This window comes from Syngnathus typhle, linkage group LG20, assembly GCF_033458585.1.
Source record: "Syngnathus typhle isolate RoL2023-S1 ecotype Sweden linkage group LG20, RoL_Styp_1.0, whole genome shotgun sequence".
NCBI classification, from domain to species: Eukaryota; Metazoa; Chordata; class Actinopteri; order Syngnathiformes; family Syngnathidae; genus Syngnathus; species Syngnathus typhle.
The window spans coordinates 5,253,319-5,271,520 of record NC_083757.1 but is presented as its reverse complement, the minus strand read 5'-3'; the positions used below and the strand labels follow the sequence as shown (position 1 = coordinate 5,271,520).

The window sequence follows — 18,202 nt, the reverse complement described above, 5'->3', positions numbered from 1 at the left end:
AGCTCCTGATGGTACTGTGATGTCATTTTTAGTCGACAGCAAGTGGCAGTGCAAGACAAAATATATGAAGGTAAAAGAAAAATTCTAAAATTAATAACAAAATGCTGGAATCATTTAAAAATAAAAAACAAAGTGAAAGGAGAAGCGCAGGATGCTGCAAGTCAGGGTGTGTCCAAATGGAGGGTGCGTCCACAGGAATGATCCCAAAGTGGGGGCGTCCCCCTCCTCGGCCCCCCGTATAAAAGTCCGCCCTCCATCTTGGTCAGAGTTTGGTGTCTCATCCCCGTTGCCAGACTTGGGCATCCGTCAACCCGTCCTTCTGTCCGTCCTTCTCGTCTCATTGTCCTCTCTGCTGAAGAAAAGAATAACAATAGTAAGCCAAAATGGAGGCCATCAAGAAGAAGATGCTGATGCTCAAGCTGGACAAGGAGAACGCCCTGGACCAGGCCGAGCAAGCGGAAGCCGACAAGAAAGCGGCAGAGGACAGAAGCAAACAGGTGGGCCACTAATTCTCTGCCTCTGAAATGTTGGGCAACAATAACTACAACAATGGCCGACTGTTTTTTGTCGCTGCAGCATGAGGACGAGCTCCTGCAGATGCAGAAGAAGCTGAAGGGGACGGAGGACGAGCTGGACAAATACTCTGAGGCGCTCAAGGATGCTCAAGAGAAGCTGGAGGTGGCCGACAAGAAGGCTGCCGACGTGAGTGACAAAATAAAAAAAACGCACACACACACTTAGTAGTTTGTCACTCAATAAAAGCACCAGCACTTTTTTAAAATGGTCATATCGCTTGATCAAAGCTGCCAGTGTAAATCAAGCCTCATCAAGCCACACTGCATTCCATTCTCCTCATGCTCTGGATGGAGACCCCCGCCCCCCCCTAGCACACGCACCCACAGCTGTCGAGGGGATTCAGGGCTCCCGCTTGGGCCATGATGTCAGCCGCTAAACCTCGACTCGTAGCTTAACAATGGCCCCGCTCCTTTTTAGGTGCAAGCCTGTTTGAGCGCTACCTGATAGCGGCCAAGACATTTTATTTCTGGAAAATGTCTTGCTTGCATTTAATTTGATGTATTCGTTTTTTTACAATCATGAAGATAATTTACATCGTTCATATGGAATTTTATTGTTACCTGGTGTGGTCCCACTTTATCACACCAGTTTGTGTGACTCAGCCTGTCCAATTTGTGTGCACAGGCCGAGGCAGAGGTGGCCTCCCTGAACAGGCGCATCCAGCTTGTGGAGGAAGAGTTGGACCGAGCTCAGGAGAGGCTGGCCACCGCTCTGCAGAAGCTGGAGGAGGCCGAAAAGGCGGCCGATGAGAGCGAAAGGTAATCGTTGAAATGGAGGATGCTCAAAGCAAATGAGAAAAAAAGTTCGATGTGTAAATATCAAAATATTTAAGCCATGTTACGTAAAGAACTGTATACTAGCTAACACCACCTTTAGGGACATTGCACAATAATTTTGGCATTTATGCTCAATTGCATGAATGATTACTAAACACCATCAACTCATAAAAAAAAACACCAAGGTTCCACCAGATGGCGACAATTTATGATTCCTTATTTGCCTGCGTAGAGGCATGAAGGTGATTGAGAACAGGGCCTTGAAGGATGAGGAGAAAATGGAGCTCCAGGAAATCCAGCTGAAGGAGGCCAAGCACATCGCAGAGGACTCGGACCGCAAGTACGAGGAGGTGAGTCGGACCTCCGCACTTCCTGCAGGTAGGTATGCCCATTTACTCTGGGAATGTCGTGGTGGTGCAGGTGGCTCGTAAGCTGGTGATCGTGGAAGGCGAGCTGGAGCGTACGGAGGAGAGAGCCGAGCTGGCTGAGGCGTAAGTTTCTCGCCACACGTTTTTTTTTTTAAACCTGCTTCCTTGTTGCCACAGAACATTTCACTTGCGAGGTACCTACTATTCTTACACAGTCCGTTTCTGTTCCAACATAAACGCATGCTGCAGTAAATGTGCCGAGCTGGAGGAGGAACTGAAGAACGTCACCAACAACCTGAAGTCTCTGGAGGCTCAGGCGGAGAAGGTAAGGCAACATGACTCACAAATACAAGACGGCGAGATATTGTGTGCATGTTTTCATCTGAGTGAATTTGTCCACACAGTACTCCCAGAAGGAGGACAAATACGAGGAGGAGATCAAGATCCTGACAGATAAACTGAAAGAGGTGAGAAATATTTTGAATCACTTCAAGAGATGAAAATATTAATATGAAATGTTTTGTGGTGATTAGGCTGAGACCAGAGCGGAGTTTGCTGAGAGGTCTGTGGCCAAACTGGAGAAGACTATTGATGATCTGGAAGGTAAGAAAACATCAAGCAGTCTTCAACGTGTGGGTTGTTTTACTTTGTTTTATTGTACAGAGGTTCAACATTTTTTTTTACTTGGATGACATTTTCAAATATATTTTTTAAAACTTCACCTGTATATAAAGACAAATGAAGCTTTTACCTTCCTCACCGCTAATTGTTGTGTTGCCTTTCCCCAGACGAGCTGTACGCGCAGAAACTCAAGTACAAAGCCATCAGCGAGGAACTGGACCACGCGCTCAATGACATGACCTCCATGTAAGACACGCAAGACTTTTTATCTGAAGTTATTGGAGACTTTTTAAAAATATACTATATTTTTTTTTTGTGTGTTTTCTAGCTAAACACCCAGGAAGCCTTACTCCCCTCCGCTTCTTCTTCCTCTTCCACGACGTTTCTCGCACTTTCACAACCTTCATCCATTTTCTGAACCGCTTTATCCTCAGTTTTGCAAAATCCAACCCAAAACTTTCATTTTGGTCCCTGTCAAATCTTTTCTTTGTAAGTCTTTGTAACTCTATTAAAAATTAGAGGAAGGTCTTGCTTTTCAGCGTTTCATATTTACAAGTGGACAAAAATATCTGGGGATGGAGCAGATTTCCTTCAATGATCTAGACCAGCCCAAAATAAGCAAGTTGTTTGGTGAGTTGTATTATTTTCTAATTTCATGAAGGAGATAACACACCGTGGATAAAAGCTAAAACATGACCAAGCATAGCCTGTACAGTTTAAACAATTAATAATTATTTCTTTCTTATGGGGGATTAAAATGTTGAGGTAGGAATGTTTTGGAAATGGAAAGTTAACATTGAGCTTTTGGAGGGCATAAAATGCAGGGAAAAACAAAGTTTTCATGCTGCTGTTTTTTCCACTCACATTTCCTATGACAGGACGACATTTTAAGCATTTTGCCATTGTATTTGCATGCATAGTTAGTGTGCCTCATGGATATGAAATGAAATGCTCAAATACCTTTCCATACAACATTTCTTGATCTTATGCTACATCCACATTGAGAATGCAGCAGATTGCCAAGTAAAAAGTCTCTCCTTAGGTTCACCGCTGCCCTCTTGTGGCCGATTCTATGAACTGCTACTGAGTCGTCTTCGTAGCAACGATGCAGGTTTGCTCTCTGTGTCTTCTGTGTCACTTTCACACTGTCTCTGTAGGACATTGGGGGGAAAAAAAAGGGAGTAACTGTTACCACAGCTTAGTAGTAAATCATGATGCAGTTGAGTAAAATTTGTCTTATCACGTAACTGCTCAGTGTATTGATATTTTACCTCAGGTACGTCAGATGTGCCTTTACACAACAGTTTTAAGCGGACCAGACGGTTGCAGATCCAAACCATGTTGTAGGACATCTGAGGACACCAAAAGCACCGCTATATAAATTACAATACAACCAACACGTGTGCAAAAAAAAAAAAAAAGTGTAGATTATGCACCTTCCACTTCCTTCTGGCGTTGAATTTCTTGAAGTTCTTCATGTTTATGGATGATCGACTCCTCTTCGCTTTCTGTTGCCGCGTCAGGGGCTGCAACAGAAACAGATGGGTCAGTGCTAAAAAGAATTTTAAAAAAATTGACAGAGAAGAATACAAGAAGACATACTCTAACCTTGATCCACGGGTGAAGGAGACACTCCTCGGCCGTCATTCTGTCACTGCAACACACATTTACTTTGTGTAAAGGAAAATACATCTAACGTAAAAAATATACAGTATACGGGATTTATATAGCAGTTGCTTTGTGGAGAAAAGGTGAAGCAAAAAATTAATATTTAACAAGTTTAAATTTGATATATCTCCAATAAATATGCTGCTATAAAAATGAATCCCTACCTGGTATTTTTGACCAGGAGTTTCTGAATGAACTCTTTGGCTGTGCAGCTGGTGGTGCTGAACCAATGCGTGTCAAACTCGTAGTTCACAGCCAGGACGTTCCTCAGCGTGTCTTCATCCGTGTGGCCCTGGAAGGGTGACATGCCGCTCAAGCTGTGGACACGGCGTAGAGACACGACTGTGAAACCACAAGTCAGTCTGTTGGTTGATGTCGCACGCCGCGCCATATGCTCTCCAACTTACAGTATGTACGTAATGACGCCGATGCTCCTGAAGGGGGCAGAAAGAATACGATAAACGTGTCAAGGTGAGGAAAAGTGCTTGAATAACCGCAACGCGTAGGACACACAATGGGCAAGGACAGGAAGTGCGCGGCATAATCACCACATATCGGCCGCCGTGCCTAGGGGTTCGCTGTTGATCACCTCCGGGGCTGGACAAGAATGGACAAAATGCGTTAACACTACCTTCAACCAGAACCTAAAAGTTATTATCATCAAAAAGAAGTGAAATGTGTCACAAATAATATCACTGTAGCTATGCCTGCAAGTTTGGTATTTGGGCTCCCTCTTGTGGTGAGAAAGAATCACTGACTGTTCCATTGGCCTTTTTAAAGTCAATGCATTCATTTTGCAGATGGTGAGATTGACTTCAAATTAAATTTCATTTTCAAAATTGCATCCAAAATCTACACACTTTCTAAGCCTTGTTGATTTTAAAAATGTCAAGCTCTAGTGTGTCGCATGTTCCTCCCTTAAGGAGCAAGCTAGTAATCCAATTAGAGTGACACCATTAAAAGTGGATTAAACAAAGCCAAGCTGGAGTTAGTGAAATTTACAAGTCAGCTCTGACATTGGGGGTGACCATTTTGCACAGAGCTTTAAAAAATATATAAATGGGTGTTTGTATCGCTGTTAATGCAATTATTATTTCCCAACATAAAGGTGGACTGAATACAATTAAACGACGAAGGCTGACCGATGTACTGAGGGGTGCCACTGGTGCTCTTGTACTCCTCCCCGGGGGCAAAGTGGTGGGCGAGGCCAAAGTCAATAAGTTTGATGTCGGGATGCGGCGATTCTTTATCCGACAGCATGATGTTTTCTGGCTGAATGGAGATAAAACGAGGTCAGTGTACGATTATGCATGCAGCTTGTTGTCCATGCACGTTACAAACGTTGTACCTTAAGGTCAAAATGGCCGATGTTCTTGCTGTGCATGAAGGCCAGCCCGTCCAGGATCTGCTTCATGAACTCGATGGCCTCGTCCTCTGTCACCATCTCCTTCTCGGCGATGAAGTCAAACAGCTCGCCGCCGCTCACACTGGAATTTGTCCATGAAGGGTGAGTCAGATACACAGGATTTGTCAAACAAGACATGTATACAAACCTGTCAATATGGAACTTAGCAGGTTCTCATCTGGAACATTTTAGGTAAGTGTATAGTCTATCGGAGAAATTTTGGCCCAGCTCATGTGTGCTGTTCTAAACATCTGCTCAACTCACATTTCCAAGATGAGCACCACCTCCGAGCGACTATCAAAGACATCCTTTAAGGTGATAATGTTGGGGTGCTGCAGGGACCGTAGGACCTCCACTTCCTGCTCCACGCATCTTCGTTCCAGGCCCAGAAGGCTACACGTGGTTTTGCGCAGCTTCACAAACTTGCCTGCCCAGTACGTGCCCGTGGCCAACTCGCGGACCCGGCGGACTTCACCGAAATGTCCGCTGTGTAGAAAGAAAGAAGTTACAGAAGCTTGAGGTAGGAAAAAATATTGAAGAAATCCCACAAGGCAACATTCAAGGGCCCCTTCCGTTTAGATTCGTGAAATGTAATATTGAATCAGTGTCCTCATCCTGACCTCCCCAGTACTTCCTCGATCTCGTAGAAGTCCTCCACATTCTCAGGCTTGAACACGGCCATGTTGATTCACTTTCAAGGGCTGTTTCCTCTTCTTCCTCCGCGGCTGGTTAATTTAGATTAAACCACAAGTGGCGCATGATCATCCACAGCGTTGGGACCTAAACAAAAATCAACACTCAATAATTTTCACAAGTTCAACTCAACAAAATCCATAGCATTGCTAAATGCCCAAACCATTTTTTATTGTCACCCATGAATTTTCACAGAAAAGCTAAAAAAAAAAAAAAAGTAAGGCAAAAAGTAGGGTTGTTTATTGACTGAGATTAGAATTTACTTGCAATCCAGACTATAAATAAATTAAACAAATAAAAAACGCTTCCTGATGCTGGATTTGTTGTCCCCCTCCCTTTACTCAGTGGTCACAGCACAACATGAAGTCTGAGGACATCAGTTTTGCAAGTTGTATTCAACTTCCACTTTCTATCTGACTTCCCAGTTTACAGCATGGAGCTACAGTTCAACCATGAGCTGTAGTTGATGTATTTGCACAGCACCCCTCCAAAAAAAAAAGATGTTTATTTAACTTGGAATGGCAACATGGAGCATTCGTGGAGTTGCTTTCAATGACCTTAGCTTCATTTGTGTTGACCATGAGCCTCCAACTTCCGTTTCTATCTGACATGTTCGGTTGAAATCCAGTAAATGAAGGAGTGGCCAGTCTCAAAGGAATGACGTGCATGTTCTGCAGTCATTAGAAAGCATGCCGTGCATTCAATTCCTCTGATGCATTGTTAGTAACTTGCAATTGTTTTATTGCGTCAACCTTTTTTTCCTCTCTTTGGTTACAAGACATTCCAGAAAGCTGGGAATTGTTTCACTCTGTGCTACGACAAGCTGCAATCATGGAATTACAAGAAACAATAATGAAACTGTGATGTCTCTAAATGTTCTTAACTCGTGTTTTCACGCTAGCATGGCATAGAGCTGCAAAATGCCGCCTATTTGACGGCCTCCTGCGTTGGCATGTGGCACCCCCGCAGTGAAGCTGTCAAACTATAATGAGCAGGCTGTCCTTCCAACTCATTCTTAGCGCACTGTTAAATCTTATTTGATGGAGTTTTGTGCTGATAACACAATAATGAGTCATACTCGCCAGTTTCAAGATTCTCAGCATGCACGAAAAGCCCAAAAATTTGGAATTTGAAAGTGCACCTGCAAAGTTAGGAAAACAAATTGCCCACCACAATAATCTCAGCTATTAACATGTAATTAGCTGCACGTTAATCATGACAGGATACACAAAAAAAGAGACCAATAACTAAGATTTTAATGATTTCATCCCCACTTGTAATATTAATCATATTTTAGTCATATTTATCTCAATAAGGCTCAACTGACTTAAAAATATGAGGAAAGGTCTGTCTAATGTTCAGGCAGCCATTGTGACGTATCAGCTAAATAATGTAACTTGACACTACGTTCTTAAACAGTTTAAAAGTAAAAATAGTCAAATATTTGGATGTAGTGTCTCAACATGTCCATCTCGTACATGTCAACCTGTTGTGACATGTCGAGGATATAGGCGCTATACAAATAAGAACACTTGACTTTTAGTAAGACTATTGATCATATAAAATACAGTGGCAAAGAGCATCGAGTGAAGGTATGCGGGCCGAAGGGAGCTTACTTACCCGGTGCAAGATGCGTTGCTCTCGGTTGGGTTCCCGTGTGAATGCTCGCAGTGTCAAACTCACGACGGTGATGACGCTGGCTGGAATGCGGAAAGCACTTGCACGTCACGACGTTCTGTCCGAATTAGCTTCACAGCAGACGGGTCTTTTCGGTTCCGAACAACAAGGGTGCGTTCACGGCGCCTCCCAATAAGGGAATTTTGATGCCTCGCTGGCGTTTCCTTCTGATTTCGCAATAACGCTTCATTTGTTTTTATTGTCAAGAGTGCATGAAGGAACGACGCGCGCTTTCACAATAAAACCGGAACTACTTCAGTGTTAACTTCATAAATTTATACAGTATATTGTTTTAATGTCATAGCACAACAAAAACAAGTTTTGCCCAAAATCTGGATTAAAATAATAAAGCACCTGTTTCATGGGCTGATTGGAACTGGTGTTTAAAATCTTTTAAATCAATCTTATGGTGTAGTGCAATTTATTTAAAACTGTTAGTCTAATAAAGCCCTGACAATAACTACGGAGCATAATATAATGAATAAAATAAAGTTAGTGTTCAACTAAAACTGTTTCAAGTTGATTTTGTGGTTAATAACACTTTCAATTTAGATGAGTAATTGGGTGTCATGTGTTTATTGTATTTAGTAATAAAGGTCGATAGAATAGAGTACACAAATGAAACCAAGCACATCCATGTTTAGTAAAAAAAAACACCTTGTTTTTATTGATATTGAAGTCTAACAACTTCAAAACCAAGTTCAATCTACAGTTACAAACAGTAATAACAGCCGCTGTAAATGTTCTCATTAAGAACCTGTTTTCATCCAGGTTTAGTAAAAAAAAACCACCTTGTTTTTATTGATATTGAAGTCTAACAACTTCAAAACGGAGTTCAATCTACAGTAATAACTGCTGCTGTAAATGTTCTCTCATTAATACAGGGATGAGAATTTTTCGCAGAGCCGCATTTTTTTCCCGTTGAAAGGATTTTCGTGAATTGTGTAAATCCGTTGAGAAAATGTTGCTTATAAAGGGGGGGGGCGGGGCGGCTATATATATATATATATAGCCAGACCCCCGGCTACTTTTCAGTGTTTTTTCACATTTGCCATTCTCATCCCTGCATTAAGAACCTGTTTTTTGACATTGAATAACTGGCACACCTTTCAACCCCCAATATGGGTCATTAAGCTTCTCAGACCTCCTGCACCCACTTAACCCCTTACATACCAACCCACCCCTTCAGTCTGAAACCCTAAACAAAATAAATGACAACAAAGGTGTATTTTTTCTTTTTCTTTCTTCAGTTCTTTTTAGGCTTGGGTGAGTCATACTTCCTCTTGCTGGAATACCAGAGCAACAGTGGGATGCCAATGGAGGGGAGGGTCATCACACCAAAGGCGGCCCAGTCCAGCTAGAAACAACAAACAAAAAGGTAGGCAAGTCGAGATGAAAGCTGTGTTTGTGTGTGGCTTACATAATGTGGGGAAAAGCGGCGGTCAAACTCCCTCTGTGCCAAGATGCCTCCCTGGCCGGGGGCGCTGGTGTAGCCCACCTATTAACCGCACAGAGCATCTGTCACTAGACTGTCAACCTTTATAGCCAATTCAAGTAAAATGTGAAATCTTTACCACAACTTCTCCGCCCTCCTGAGTCAGGTAGCTGACAGATGCTGAGGTGAAGTTAAAGTAGCCGGCCTTCAGGGGGCGCAGCACTACAGTGTGGGACACGTTGCTGGCTCTGATATTCCACCAAGTTAAAGTTGATAGCATGTAAAGAAACTCACCCTAGCAAAAAAAACATATTGAAGAAGCGCTATAGAAAATGGATGTAACTGTTATGTCTGAAGCCATGAGGAACTATAACCATTTCCAATAATAACAATTCTCTCAGTGGTGAGCTGTCATCGCACATTTGTTTACTGGAGTGTTCACAACAAACTTGACCAAGGATACGGCGCAATCCTATCCCATTTCACGTTCAGCATTCCCGAAACGATTCCAAAATCTTCGGGAGGGAAAGAATCGTCCGACAGTTCCACCTCCAGAGCAGCACTGGAACACAAACATACATAGTTAATTAGCGAATATGTAGAAAAATCTACTCTAAAAATAGTCAATAGCTGCAGCCTTTGTTCACTGTACACACCATTGCTGTGTGCATCATATAGAGACATGTTCCCACCTAGATCCCACATTGTAAATGTTGTATTGCAGGGTCAGGTCTCGACCCTCCACGGCGTATCGGTTGAGCAGGGACTTGGACGCTAGCAGACGGGCGCCCTCTTCTCCAGAGCCCAGGGCGATCAGCGCCAGGACCAAAAAAATGTGCAGCATCTTCATCATCTGGAAAGCAAAACATCAGAGTAACTGGTAAGAGACAATCTCATCATAGCACTATTTGCATACATTTGTGTCAACTTAAGCTGAGGGCTGCTGTCAAACGTTCAGTGCCGTTAGCGTGTAACCTAATGTGTAAATGCAGTAGTATATTAGCATGTATAATTTGATACATGCATAAAATCGTGTTTGTTAAAAGCCAATATTGAGCTCACAATATCGTTAACACATAAGGTTGGTCCAATGTTATATTGGACTGTAATCACCATTATGAACAGAAAAGCATATCGTTCAACTCGCTAGCATTCACTAGATTGTCAGAGACGCCTACGTGGAACAGACAGCACAAGATCATTTCCGTCAAAAAGAGGAGATTGTTACACCAAGAGCGGTGTGAAATGTGCAAATGTCTGGTTCTAAAGTGTCAGTGTCGAGATAAAAGCACAATTTAACGAGAAAAAGAAGAAAATACCAGGAGAGATGGTTACCTTCTGTAACCTCTTTTCAGACCCGAGTAGCGAAGGGCTGCAGACACGCATGCGCAGAAATTAAAAACTCCAGTTGGCATGACGTGTACCGGGAGGCCCTGCATGTAGGCTGTCGATTACACAGCGCCTTCTAGTGTATTGGAAGTGGTGGTGTATTCTGTCCACTCTGTTAAAAATACAATTTAATACTATTTTCTTCTTTTGTAAAGATATTTAAATAAATTTAAATGATCATAATCACACTTAAAAAATACAATTTAATACTATTTTCTTCTTTTGTAAAGATATTTAAATAAATTTAAATTATCATAATCATACTTGAAATAGTTTTGATTTTAAACACAGTCATTAAAACTAATTTTGTGGAGATATTAACTAAATATGAATATGTAGACAGATTTTAAATAACAGATATAAATCGTCCAACTTGCATAACTCCAGCCGTAGAAATAAGAAATGACAGTCCTTATCACTTTCAGCCTTTTATTGTAAACTGCTACACCTTATAAATACAAAATCTTTGTTAAATAACATGAAAATGTAAACGACAAGAATATTTTTTTTCTCAAAATTCAGCGTCTATACTTGTAGCTTAAACTCAGGTCAATTGCACCGACAAGAGTATATTGCTGTGCATGGCTTATATGGAGGATGCGTCGTCCTCCTTCCCGTGTTTTGTCGATTCAGAGGCAAAAGTGCTTGAGGTGGTGACATCAATGTCGCCGTGAGTATGAAACGAAAACAGAAACTTGCCTCTGGGTATATAATGTGATAAAAGAAATGTCTACATATACGCTCTCCGACGCAAGCAAAAAGCTTTAGCAGCTTGAAAAATCATCAAAAAGCAGAAGCATTCTCTGTGCAACTTCAGCTAGCTTTTTTTTTTTGCATTACAAAGCCCAGTACATTCTGTGAGTTCGGACTAATGTTTATCAGGGCACTGAGTCCAAATGTAGAGCAGAAAGACATGGAAAAGCTTACAAAAATAGACAAAAACACAAGAGATTTTTTTTAGCACCGCATAAAAAACATTTGATAACATTTAAATATCACAAAGGAAAAGTTTGGTTGCATCTCTCAAGTGACTGAGGAGTTATGAGGGACAGCCTCGGTGGAGGTCGTGTTTTCAGTGGGGCTCCAATGTGTCTGTAACCTTTTTGGACCTGGGGGAGTACTTTTACAATAGGGGTCCTCTATAGTCACACTGTAGGAGGGCGGGGGGCTCTCGGACCTCTCGCCGCCGCTTTCAGAATCCTGTTTGGCCACCCGTGGTCCGGCGTTGTGCACATAATTGTCTATAAGGACATTGCGGTTAGGCGGCGCCCGAATGCAGGAGCGCTTCAGCTCCGGATGTTGCCGAAAGTAGCGGGGTGCCTTTTCCTCCTCGCTGGGTAAGCAGATCATGGGGGGCAGGTTGACGGTCTCCTGCGGCATGTATGGGTAGGTGGGCTGCAGGCGACACAGGTGGTGGTGGTGCTGCACCAGGACTGGTGCGGTGCAGCTCTGGAACCCACAAGTAGGCCAAAAAACACAAGATGAAACTATGAGCGCTCATTCAAGCTTGCTTGATCCAATAGTTGTATGTTTTCAGTTTTTGTGGCAGGGCTTACTGTAGAAAGAAGAGAAAAGGCAAAAACACATGACTCACCTGGCCTTGTCCATGTTGACTCAGCACACCATCCGGCCACCCACTCGCGTCCTGATAAAAACACGTAGAGACTCGTTACAAGTTCCCCGCCAAGTAGACACGAAAGCATTCGTGGCTCGTCACTCACCCGTCGGACCTCCGCCGTCGAGACTTCCCGCGCCTGGCCCAGCCGGCCGAGGAGTGATAGGGCGACGAGGCGGTAGTGCATGAGAAGGCACACGACGACGGCCACCATGACGCTCATCGCCAGCAGGATAAGTATTATCTGAACCAACTCCAGTTCAGCTGTGGACACGGGAGGCATTGTCAGGGAGGCCAGATGACGTGAGAAAACACAGGCGACGGTTACAGTGATGCATTGGTCGTCATGGTAACTGGGCCTTCGCTTTCCCGATGAAAATGATTCAATCAAACCTCATGTGTACATAGTTATTTTTCAATCATTTAATCCTAATTAAACTTTTTTTTTATATGTTGTGCTAGTACAGTACATCCATTTAGCCCCCTACGCCAGTTTCCCTTAGCAACAGGAAATTTGGCAGCCATGCCTACCATGACTAGACGCACAAAAAAGTCTCAAGAACCCCTGCTCAAAAGCACACGGGAAGTCTGCGGTTTTGATTTGAATCAGCCATTTGGCCAGCCCCTTGTCTGTATGTATGTATTGCATAAATATAATTCTCACAAGATCAAGTTGTACAATCCGTCTCATGGTTCGGTGTATATTTGTTGTGGTAATAACGGTCGCGGAATCCATTGATGCATTCTGCTTTATTTCAAACAAGGGAGTGATTGCATTGTAAAACTAGAGTGGAGAAGGGTGATGGTAGCGGTGAGAGGGGTCGGGGGGGGGGGGGGGGGGTATACGAGCTGGATGAGCCATGTGGTCTGGGTTGTGGGGGATCATTTATTGGACCATTTATTACCCAGACGCGTCTAGACACAATACACACACATGCACAGTGTTTAATCACGGGAGAGCCAGTCAAAGAGGAAAGAAGGCAGGGCGCAGCAGATCAGACGCCATCTGGCTCATTAGCTATGTCTCTAATCCCAATCTAATATTCAAAAATGCTGCATGCAAATGTGATGCAGTTCTCCTGACCTTGCCTATCTGACCTTGATTTAAATCATTGTCAGCACTTGCAAGCTGATGAGCTTCATTTTCAAGACATATATTGCCAATAAAAAAAAAAATAGGAGCGCCGTTATACGTATATAGACCTATGGAAAATAGAAATATCACAATTTGACTCCTGTATTGATCTTAAACGCAGTCTAGGAGCAGATACTAGAGTACAATTAACTGGCTCAGAATCGCCCCCGAAATGACGACTTATAAAAATCGTGCACATCAAAAATAGAAATGAAATGTCTGATTATTAATTTGGCTACGTGGGAAGAGGAAAAAGCAAAATGTCTTGTGTTGGCTATGCGCCATGCAAACAAAGAGCAAGGGAAAGAAGACAAAGAGTTAGACACAGACCCTGGCTGACAGACCTTCACCTTTCACCCTTGACCCCCACCTAGCTACCCCCCAGCCTTGGGGAGGAACGACCCCCAGACAGACAGCCGGCTATAATGAGGAGTCTGGTGCATCGCAAATCAATCTGGATGTGAGGTTTTTTTTTTTGTTTCGTCTTACCCCCGTCCGGCCTCGTTCCCACCACTGCACGTCACAACAAAAATCTGCATCGGTGCCTCTGCTATGCTTGAAATCATATTTCCTTTGAGAAAAAGCAGGCCAGCTGAGGCAACAGTCAGCAGATTGTTAACGCTCAACAAAATCGGCATTGTTTAGTGAATAAATGCAGGATTGTTAATACAACTCATCCCACTGCTGCTTCGGTTTGACCCATCGAGAATGCAAACAAACTAACAAAGTCAAACTACTCAGGCTTCCAATCTCTTCTAGAAACAGAATCTTTAACACTTAAAAAAAAAAAAAAGAGAATACTTGCTCTCAGCACTGTATGTTGACATAAATGTAAATGTAATTTATGCCTTTTGTGTTGTCATTGCCTAGTGTTAATTTGTGGTGTGTTTTTTTTTACATGCAATTTGGGGAGTTAAGTGTGTTCTAAGAATGCAAACAGCCATGGGGGTCATGTGTCACTTAAAATGTTACACAAGGAAGAAAAAAAAAAAAAAAAGACAGAACTGTTTTCAAAAACTACCAAAGCTTGCGGTGTCATGTCACTTCATTAGGCACACCTCCACATGAGCTAAATGTCAAATTTAATACCGTACTGAATATAAATATGTTGACTAGCCCTCAACTAATGCATTTCCTACTGACCATTATAATACTGAGGTATTTTTTTCTTGCATATTGTTACTGGGCTTCCTTATGTTGCAGCCAACAATGACCAAAATACACAATTTGCTGCAAGTGCGCTGTAACGCCTGTACCAAGCATTCTCCCTGCACTGCATAAAAAAAATCACAAAATTTGTCATCATGCAATGGAATAAGTGCTGCAAGAGTTGTGGAATACACCTGCAGACATCTCACCCCATCATTTACATTCAGACACATAAGCATTGAAACACAGTCAAAAAAATGCACAATATTTAGAGGCGTGGTAGATGACTTACATATATCCATGCCCTGTGGCTGGGGTCTGGTGCAAGAGCAATAATCATTGGACTGTGTGGGGCTCGAGCTTCGCAAATGGGCCGCTGGGTTTCGCATCAGACAGCCACCGGGACGCCGGGGAAGTCGGGGCAGCGAGGAGGAGCCCGCGCCGTTGCAGGCAGCCCGGAGCCTCCGCATGCAGCCCCTGGCTACATGACCGTGCCCCCCAGAGGAGCTCGGATCCTCATTTGGACTTCCAGCAACCTCGCCATAGGATGGGGAAGAAAGAAATGATGTGCAGTCCGGTGCTTTGCATCCGCGTCTGACTGCTGCGAGGCGTTGTGATTTGCAGCTCACCCACACCCCAACTTCGTGGGGGAGGACTGGATGGGGGACAATGAAGGGGAGGGCTGGCCAGACACATATCCTCCAGAGTCCAGACAGCCTCTGCATTAAAACAAACACATACAAAAAAAAAAAAAAAAAACTCCCCCATCTCTGACCGTGACCTGCAGACAAGAGCTCGTTTGCATACATGCATGCGATGCCTACAAAATTAGGTTCCCAAGGATGAAGGTTGTCAACTCTCCAGTCTTTAATAAGAATGTCATTGCTTGTGATATTATTTATTTATTCACAAACAAACACCCACTTCGATAACTCAACAACCCATTTTTTGTCCATTAAAGCCTGATCGTCTTTTTCTAGAATACTCTTTACGTGTTTCAGTCATAATTTACTATAGTATTTTGAAAAATACACCCATGTGTTTTTATTACGTCCGCCAATATTTCACACTAATGTCTAGTCGTTAAAGTTGTGTTCATATGTTAAACCGAACGTCCATAAAAGTGACGTCATAAAACCGGAAAAAGGTGCAAGGCGGACACAGCAGCCATCTTCCTGAGGTCAACTCTTCTGTGCATGGTAATATACTTTTGTTATAAACGACCAAACCGTCAAATGTAAATATTTTCCAAAGCCGTGAAGCATAAACGGGCGTATTTGCTGTTTTGTCGCGTTTATGGCTAATTACCGAGATGGCTCGTTCCGCTCTGGCATGCAAATTATTTGGCACTTGGCTAAATTTAAAAGTTAGCTCGCTGCAGTTAGCAACAATGTGAGACATCCCACGGGTTTAAAAATGTCATTGCACGCCTTTTCGATTATTTTTGCAACATGCACGAGCACTGAGATGCGGTAAGATGGAGGCCCTGTTAGCACTTAGCATATGGCAACCAAATAAGCACTACGCATGCGTGACTTAAAGGAGAATTTTCTGGACTGGAATTCTTTTTTAATTATTCCAATTCACACATTGCAGTATTTCCCGTTTTGTGATATGTCTATGATAAAAAATAAACTTCAACGCTGTCATTTTGGCCATGATATAAAAATGTTTTATTGCCATCTTTCAGATGCCCAGACACTGTTCTGCTGGCGGCTGCAAATCCCGTGACAACCGTGAGACTCGTAATGCTGGCATCACATTCCACAAGTAATAATAAAGCATTGTCTAGATTGAAACATGTTTTTCCCCCGTTCTTGCATAGCTGAGCTTAGAATTGACTGTTTATGTCAAAGTCAATTGCAAATATTTGATGGCACAGGTTGCCCAAAGAAGCCTCTCGTCGGGACCTCTGGATCAGCAACTCCCACCGTTCTGACTCCTGGGACCCTCAGACCAATTTTGTCTACTTTTGCTCAAAGCACTTCACGCTGGAGAGCTTTGAGATGGCCAGTTGCAGGTCAGTTCACATCAAAACCAAATACATCACTTCCTGGTTACGGTTAAAAAGTATTTTTTAATTAGTTTTATGTCCTGATGTTTTGGTTAGCAATAAAGTTCAAATGGGCTCAGCACTTAACTCTTAAACTGAGATAACTACCATTTTGTGCATGCAGTGGCATGAGGAGACTGAGGGAAGATGCGTTCCCCACAGTCTTTGATACCCCATCTGTGAGCAAATCAAAGTGGGTGGGGAAGGTCCTGAAACAAGAAGACAGGTAAGATGTTATGGAAAAATTATCCCGATTGGCTTTGTACAAATAGTAGAGTCTCAAATTAGTGTCTAGTGTATTGTATTTCATAAAAACATATAGTACAGACAATTAAATAGAACGTGAAGAAATAAACATTTCGTGCATCATAATTTCATCGATTTATTGTGCAGCTTTGGGCTTTGCCCACCAGGGTGCAGTATAATACATACATGCAAATATACACAAGACGGCCACAGCTGCTCAGTGAGCAGCAGTATTATTAATTTTTCACGGATGACAAAGGATATATGCCTGTTTTTTTTTTATGCATTAGCATTTTCAACTTTTAGCTAATCTGTCGCGTAAGCCGCGCTGTACAACGATTGCCGTTGCAACCAGTCATGCTGATTTGCTTCTATCGCTTGGTCTGTTAAACTGTGAAGATATGGACCGGTTTCAGGCGAGCAAAGCGCTGCCAAGTGTCAAACTCCCAATGACGCCACGGTCCAGCCGGCCATCGAAGCCGAGAACGACGAAGAGCAACCCGGAACTTCTCAAGAAGCAGCAGAAGATGGAGAGCGGCTCTCGCCACCTCCGGCTGCATCACCACCCCGGCCTGTCTCGCCGTCGCGCTACATGCGGCGCCTCCCCCCGCGCCCGGGCTTCTACCTGCCCAAGGAGCACAGCTATGCCCAGCTCTGCCCACTGCTATGGCGGAGGCGCTACGATAAAGCCGTGGACTACCTAGAGAAGACCCTGCGGCAGCTCCACGCCGCCCGGCGCCGGGAAAACCGGGTGCGAGCGTCTCTGCTGAGGCTGCGTGACAAACATCAGAGGATACAAGTGACCAGAGATGACCCCATGAGCAGTGACGGAAGCGTCACAGACAAGTACTGCTGTTACTGCGGGAGAGGTTCCAGAACATTGGAAACTGAAAAAGATGCAGACCCGGTGAAGAGTCCTGACAAAGACTTAAAGCAACTTAGCTCGACCGAAACAAATTCTCAAAGTTTCCAACTTTCATACCAAGCTGCACAACGCTGTCAAAGTGACTTCAAAGGCAAGAGTAAAACTCAAGACCTGCAACAATCCATGTGGATTCAAGACGATGCCGAGGCTCAGTTCGTGCTGGTCCCCATCTCCGGCAAAAACCTGCTGCAGAACTATCTGACCATCGAGGATGTCGCTGGCCAAGCTGTCCCACTGTGCCAACCGAACTCGGAGATCGTGAGCGGTCCAACTGGGAGGGGAAGCCAGCTGCATCCAGTCAGCAACACTTCACTGGAAGATCTGAGTGACGACGTGAAGGAGAAACTAAAAGAACACCTGGAAGGCTTCCACCTGCAACTCAGCAACGAGTTTGCCAACTGACAAGTGATCGGTCATCACGGTATTTAATTTTTTTTTTTCAAACCTGCATTCAGCTCACTGGAAGCACAT

The 18,202-nt window shown here is 43.5% G+C and overlaps 5 protein-coding genes across 7 annotated transcripts; 2 read left to right on the top strand and 3 right to left on the bottom strand.

Annotated features, from left to right (window-relative positions):
* Positions 1-260: 260 nt before the first annotated feature.
* Positions 261-2,869, top strand: tpm3 (tropomyosin 3). The gene is made up of 10 exons (XM_061266807.1): positions 261-497; positions 577-702; positions 1,201-1,334; positions 1,585-1,702; positions 1,773-1,843; positions 1,970-2,045; positions 2,125-2,187; positions 2,254-2,323; positions 2,509-2,587; positions 2,670-2,869. Exons 1-10 carry the CDS (start codon positions 384-386, stop codon positions 2,671-2,673), a joined length of 855 nt encoding a protein of 284 aa, XP_061122791.1. The 5' UTR covers positions 261-383; the 3' UTR covers positions 2,674-2,869.
* si:dkey-240h12.4 (death-associated protein kinase 2) lies at positions 2,358-7,956 on the bottom strand. Of its 2 annotated transcripts, none has more exons than XM_061266788.1 (12): positions 7,728-7,956; positions 6,035-6,194; positions 5,679-5,900; positions 5,358-5,496; positions 5,152-5,281; positions 4,558-4,606; positions 4,417-4,443; positions 4,174-4,326; positions 3,944-3,995; positions 3,778-3,867; positions 3,613-3,693; positions 2,358-3,492 (listed from the first exon to the last, which is right to left on the bottom strand). In XM_061266788.1, the coding sequence occupies exons 2-12, from the start codon at positions 6,094-6,096 to the stop codon at positions 3,412-3,414; spliced, it is 1,086 nt and encodes a 361-aa protein (XP_061122772.1). In that variant the 5' UTR covers positions 6,097-6,194; positions 7,728-7,956; the 3' UTR covers positions 2,358-3,411. The 2 variants fall into 2 exon arrangements, with proteins under 2 accessions (XP_061122772.1, XP_061122774.1); XM_061266790.1 differs by having other exon boundaries at positions 3,950-3,995; positions 7,728-7,954.
* A 467-nt stretch (positions 7,957-8,423) lies between these two features.
* Positions 8,424-10,657, bottom strand: ssr2 (signal sequence receptor, beta). Of its 2 annotated transcripts, none has more exons than XM_061266826.1 (6): positions 10,555-10,657; positions 9,912-10,072; positions 9,683-9,781; positions 9,359-9,467; positions 9,205-9,282; positions 8,424-9,141 (listed from the first exon to the last, which is right to left on the bottom strand). In XM_061266826.1, the coding sequence occupies exons 1-6, from the start codon at positions 10,603-10,605 to the stop codon at positions 9,031-9,033; spliced, it is 609 nt and encodes a 202-aa protein (XP_061122810.1). In that variant the 5' UTR covers positions 10,606-10,657; the 3' UTR covers positions 8,424-9,030. The 2 variants fall into 2 exon arrangements, with proteins under 2 accessions (XP_061122810.1, XP_061122811.1); XM_061266827.1 differs by having other exon boundaries at positions 10,539-10,615.
* A 381-nt stretch (positions 10,658-11,038) lies between these two features.
* LOC133144229 (low-density lipoprotein receptor class A domain-containing protein 4-like) lies at positions 11,039-16,391 on the bottom strand. The gene is made up of 4 exons (XM_061266779.1): positions 14,800-16,391; positions 12,330-12,487; positions 12,203-12,253; positions 11,039-12,057 (listed from the first exon to the last, which is right to left on the bottom strand). The coding sequence occupies exons 1-4, from the start codon at positions 15,314-15,316 to the stop codon at positions 11,632-11,634; spliced, it is 1,152 nt and encodes a 383-aa protein (XP_061122763.1). The 5' UTR covers positions 15,317-16,391; the 3' UTR covers positions 11,039-11,631.
* Positions 15,621-18,133, top strand: thap7 (THAP domain containing 7). The gene is made up of 5 exons (XM_061266777.1): positions 15,621-15,706; positions 16,198-16,277; positions 16,390-16,527; positions 16,685-16,786; positions 17,206-18,133. The coding sequence occupies exons 1-5, from the start codon at positions 15,704-15,706 to the stop codon at positions 18,131-18,133; spliced, it is 1,251 nt and encodes a 416-aa protein (XP_061122761.1). The 5' UTR covers positions 15,621-15,703.
* The last annotated feature ends 69 nt before the right edge of the window (positions 18,134-18,202 follow it).

Coding starts and splice junctions, on each gene's coding strand:
- tpm3 (XM_061266807.1), top strand. CDS start 384: ATGGAGGCCATCAAGAAGAAGATGCTGATGCTCAAGCTGGACAAGGAG. Junction 703..1,200: donor CCGACAAGAAGGCTGCCGAC/GTGAGTGACAAA, acceptor TTGTGTGCACAG/GCCGAGGCAGAGGTGGCCTC. Junction 2,324..2,508: donor GACTATTGATGATCTGGAAG/GTAAGAAAACAT, acceptor GCCTTTCCCCAG/ACGAGCTGTACGCGCAGAAA.
- thap7 (XM_061266777.1), top strand. Junction 16,528..16,684: donor TTTGAGATGGCCAGTTGCAG/GTCAGTTCACAT, acceptor TTGTGCATGCAG/TGGCATGAGGAGACTGAGGG. Junction 16,787..17,205: donor GTCCTGAAACAAGAAGACAG/GTAAGATGTTAT, acceptor TAAACTGTGAAG/ATATGGACCGGTTTCAGGCG.
- si:dkey-240h12.4 (XM_061266788.1), bottom strand. CDS start 6,096: ATGGCCGTGTTCAAGCCTGAGAATGTGGAGGACTTCTACGAGATCGAG. Junction 5,282..5,357: donor TCGGCCATTTTGACCTTAAG/GTACAACGTTTG, acceptor ATCTCCATTCAG/CCAGAAAACATCATGCTGTC. Junction 3,996..4,173: donor CTCCTGGTCAAAAATACCAG/GTAGGGATTCAT, acceptor TGTGTGTTGCAG/TGACAGAATGACGGCCGAGG.
- LOC133144229 (XM_061266779.1), bottom strand. CDS start 15,316: ATGTATGCAAACGAGCTCTTGTCTGCAGGTCACGGTCAGAGATGGGGG. Junction 12,488..14,799: donor GCCACAGGGCATGGATATAT/GTAAGTCATCTA, acceptor CCGTGTCCACAG/CTGAACTGGAGTTGGTTCAG. Junction 12,058..12,202: donor GTCAACATGGACAAGGCCAG/GTGAGTCATGTG, acceptor TGTGGGTTCCAG/AGCTGCACCGCACCAGTCCT.
- ssr2 (XM_061266826.1), bottom strand. CDS start 10,605: ATGCGTGTCTGCAGCCCTTCGCTACTCGGGTCTGAAAAGAGGTTACAG. Junction 10,073..10,554: donor CTGAAAAGAGGTTACAGAAG/GTAACCATCTCT, acceptor TTTGCTTTCCAG/ATGATGAAGATGCTGCACAT. Junction 9,782..9,911: donor ATTTACAATGTGGGATCTAG/GTGGGAACATGT, acceptor TTTGTGTTCCAG/TGCTGCTCTGGAGGTGGAAC.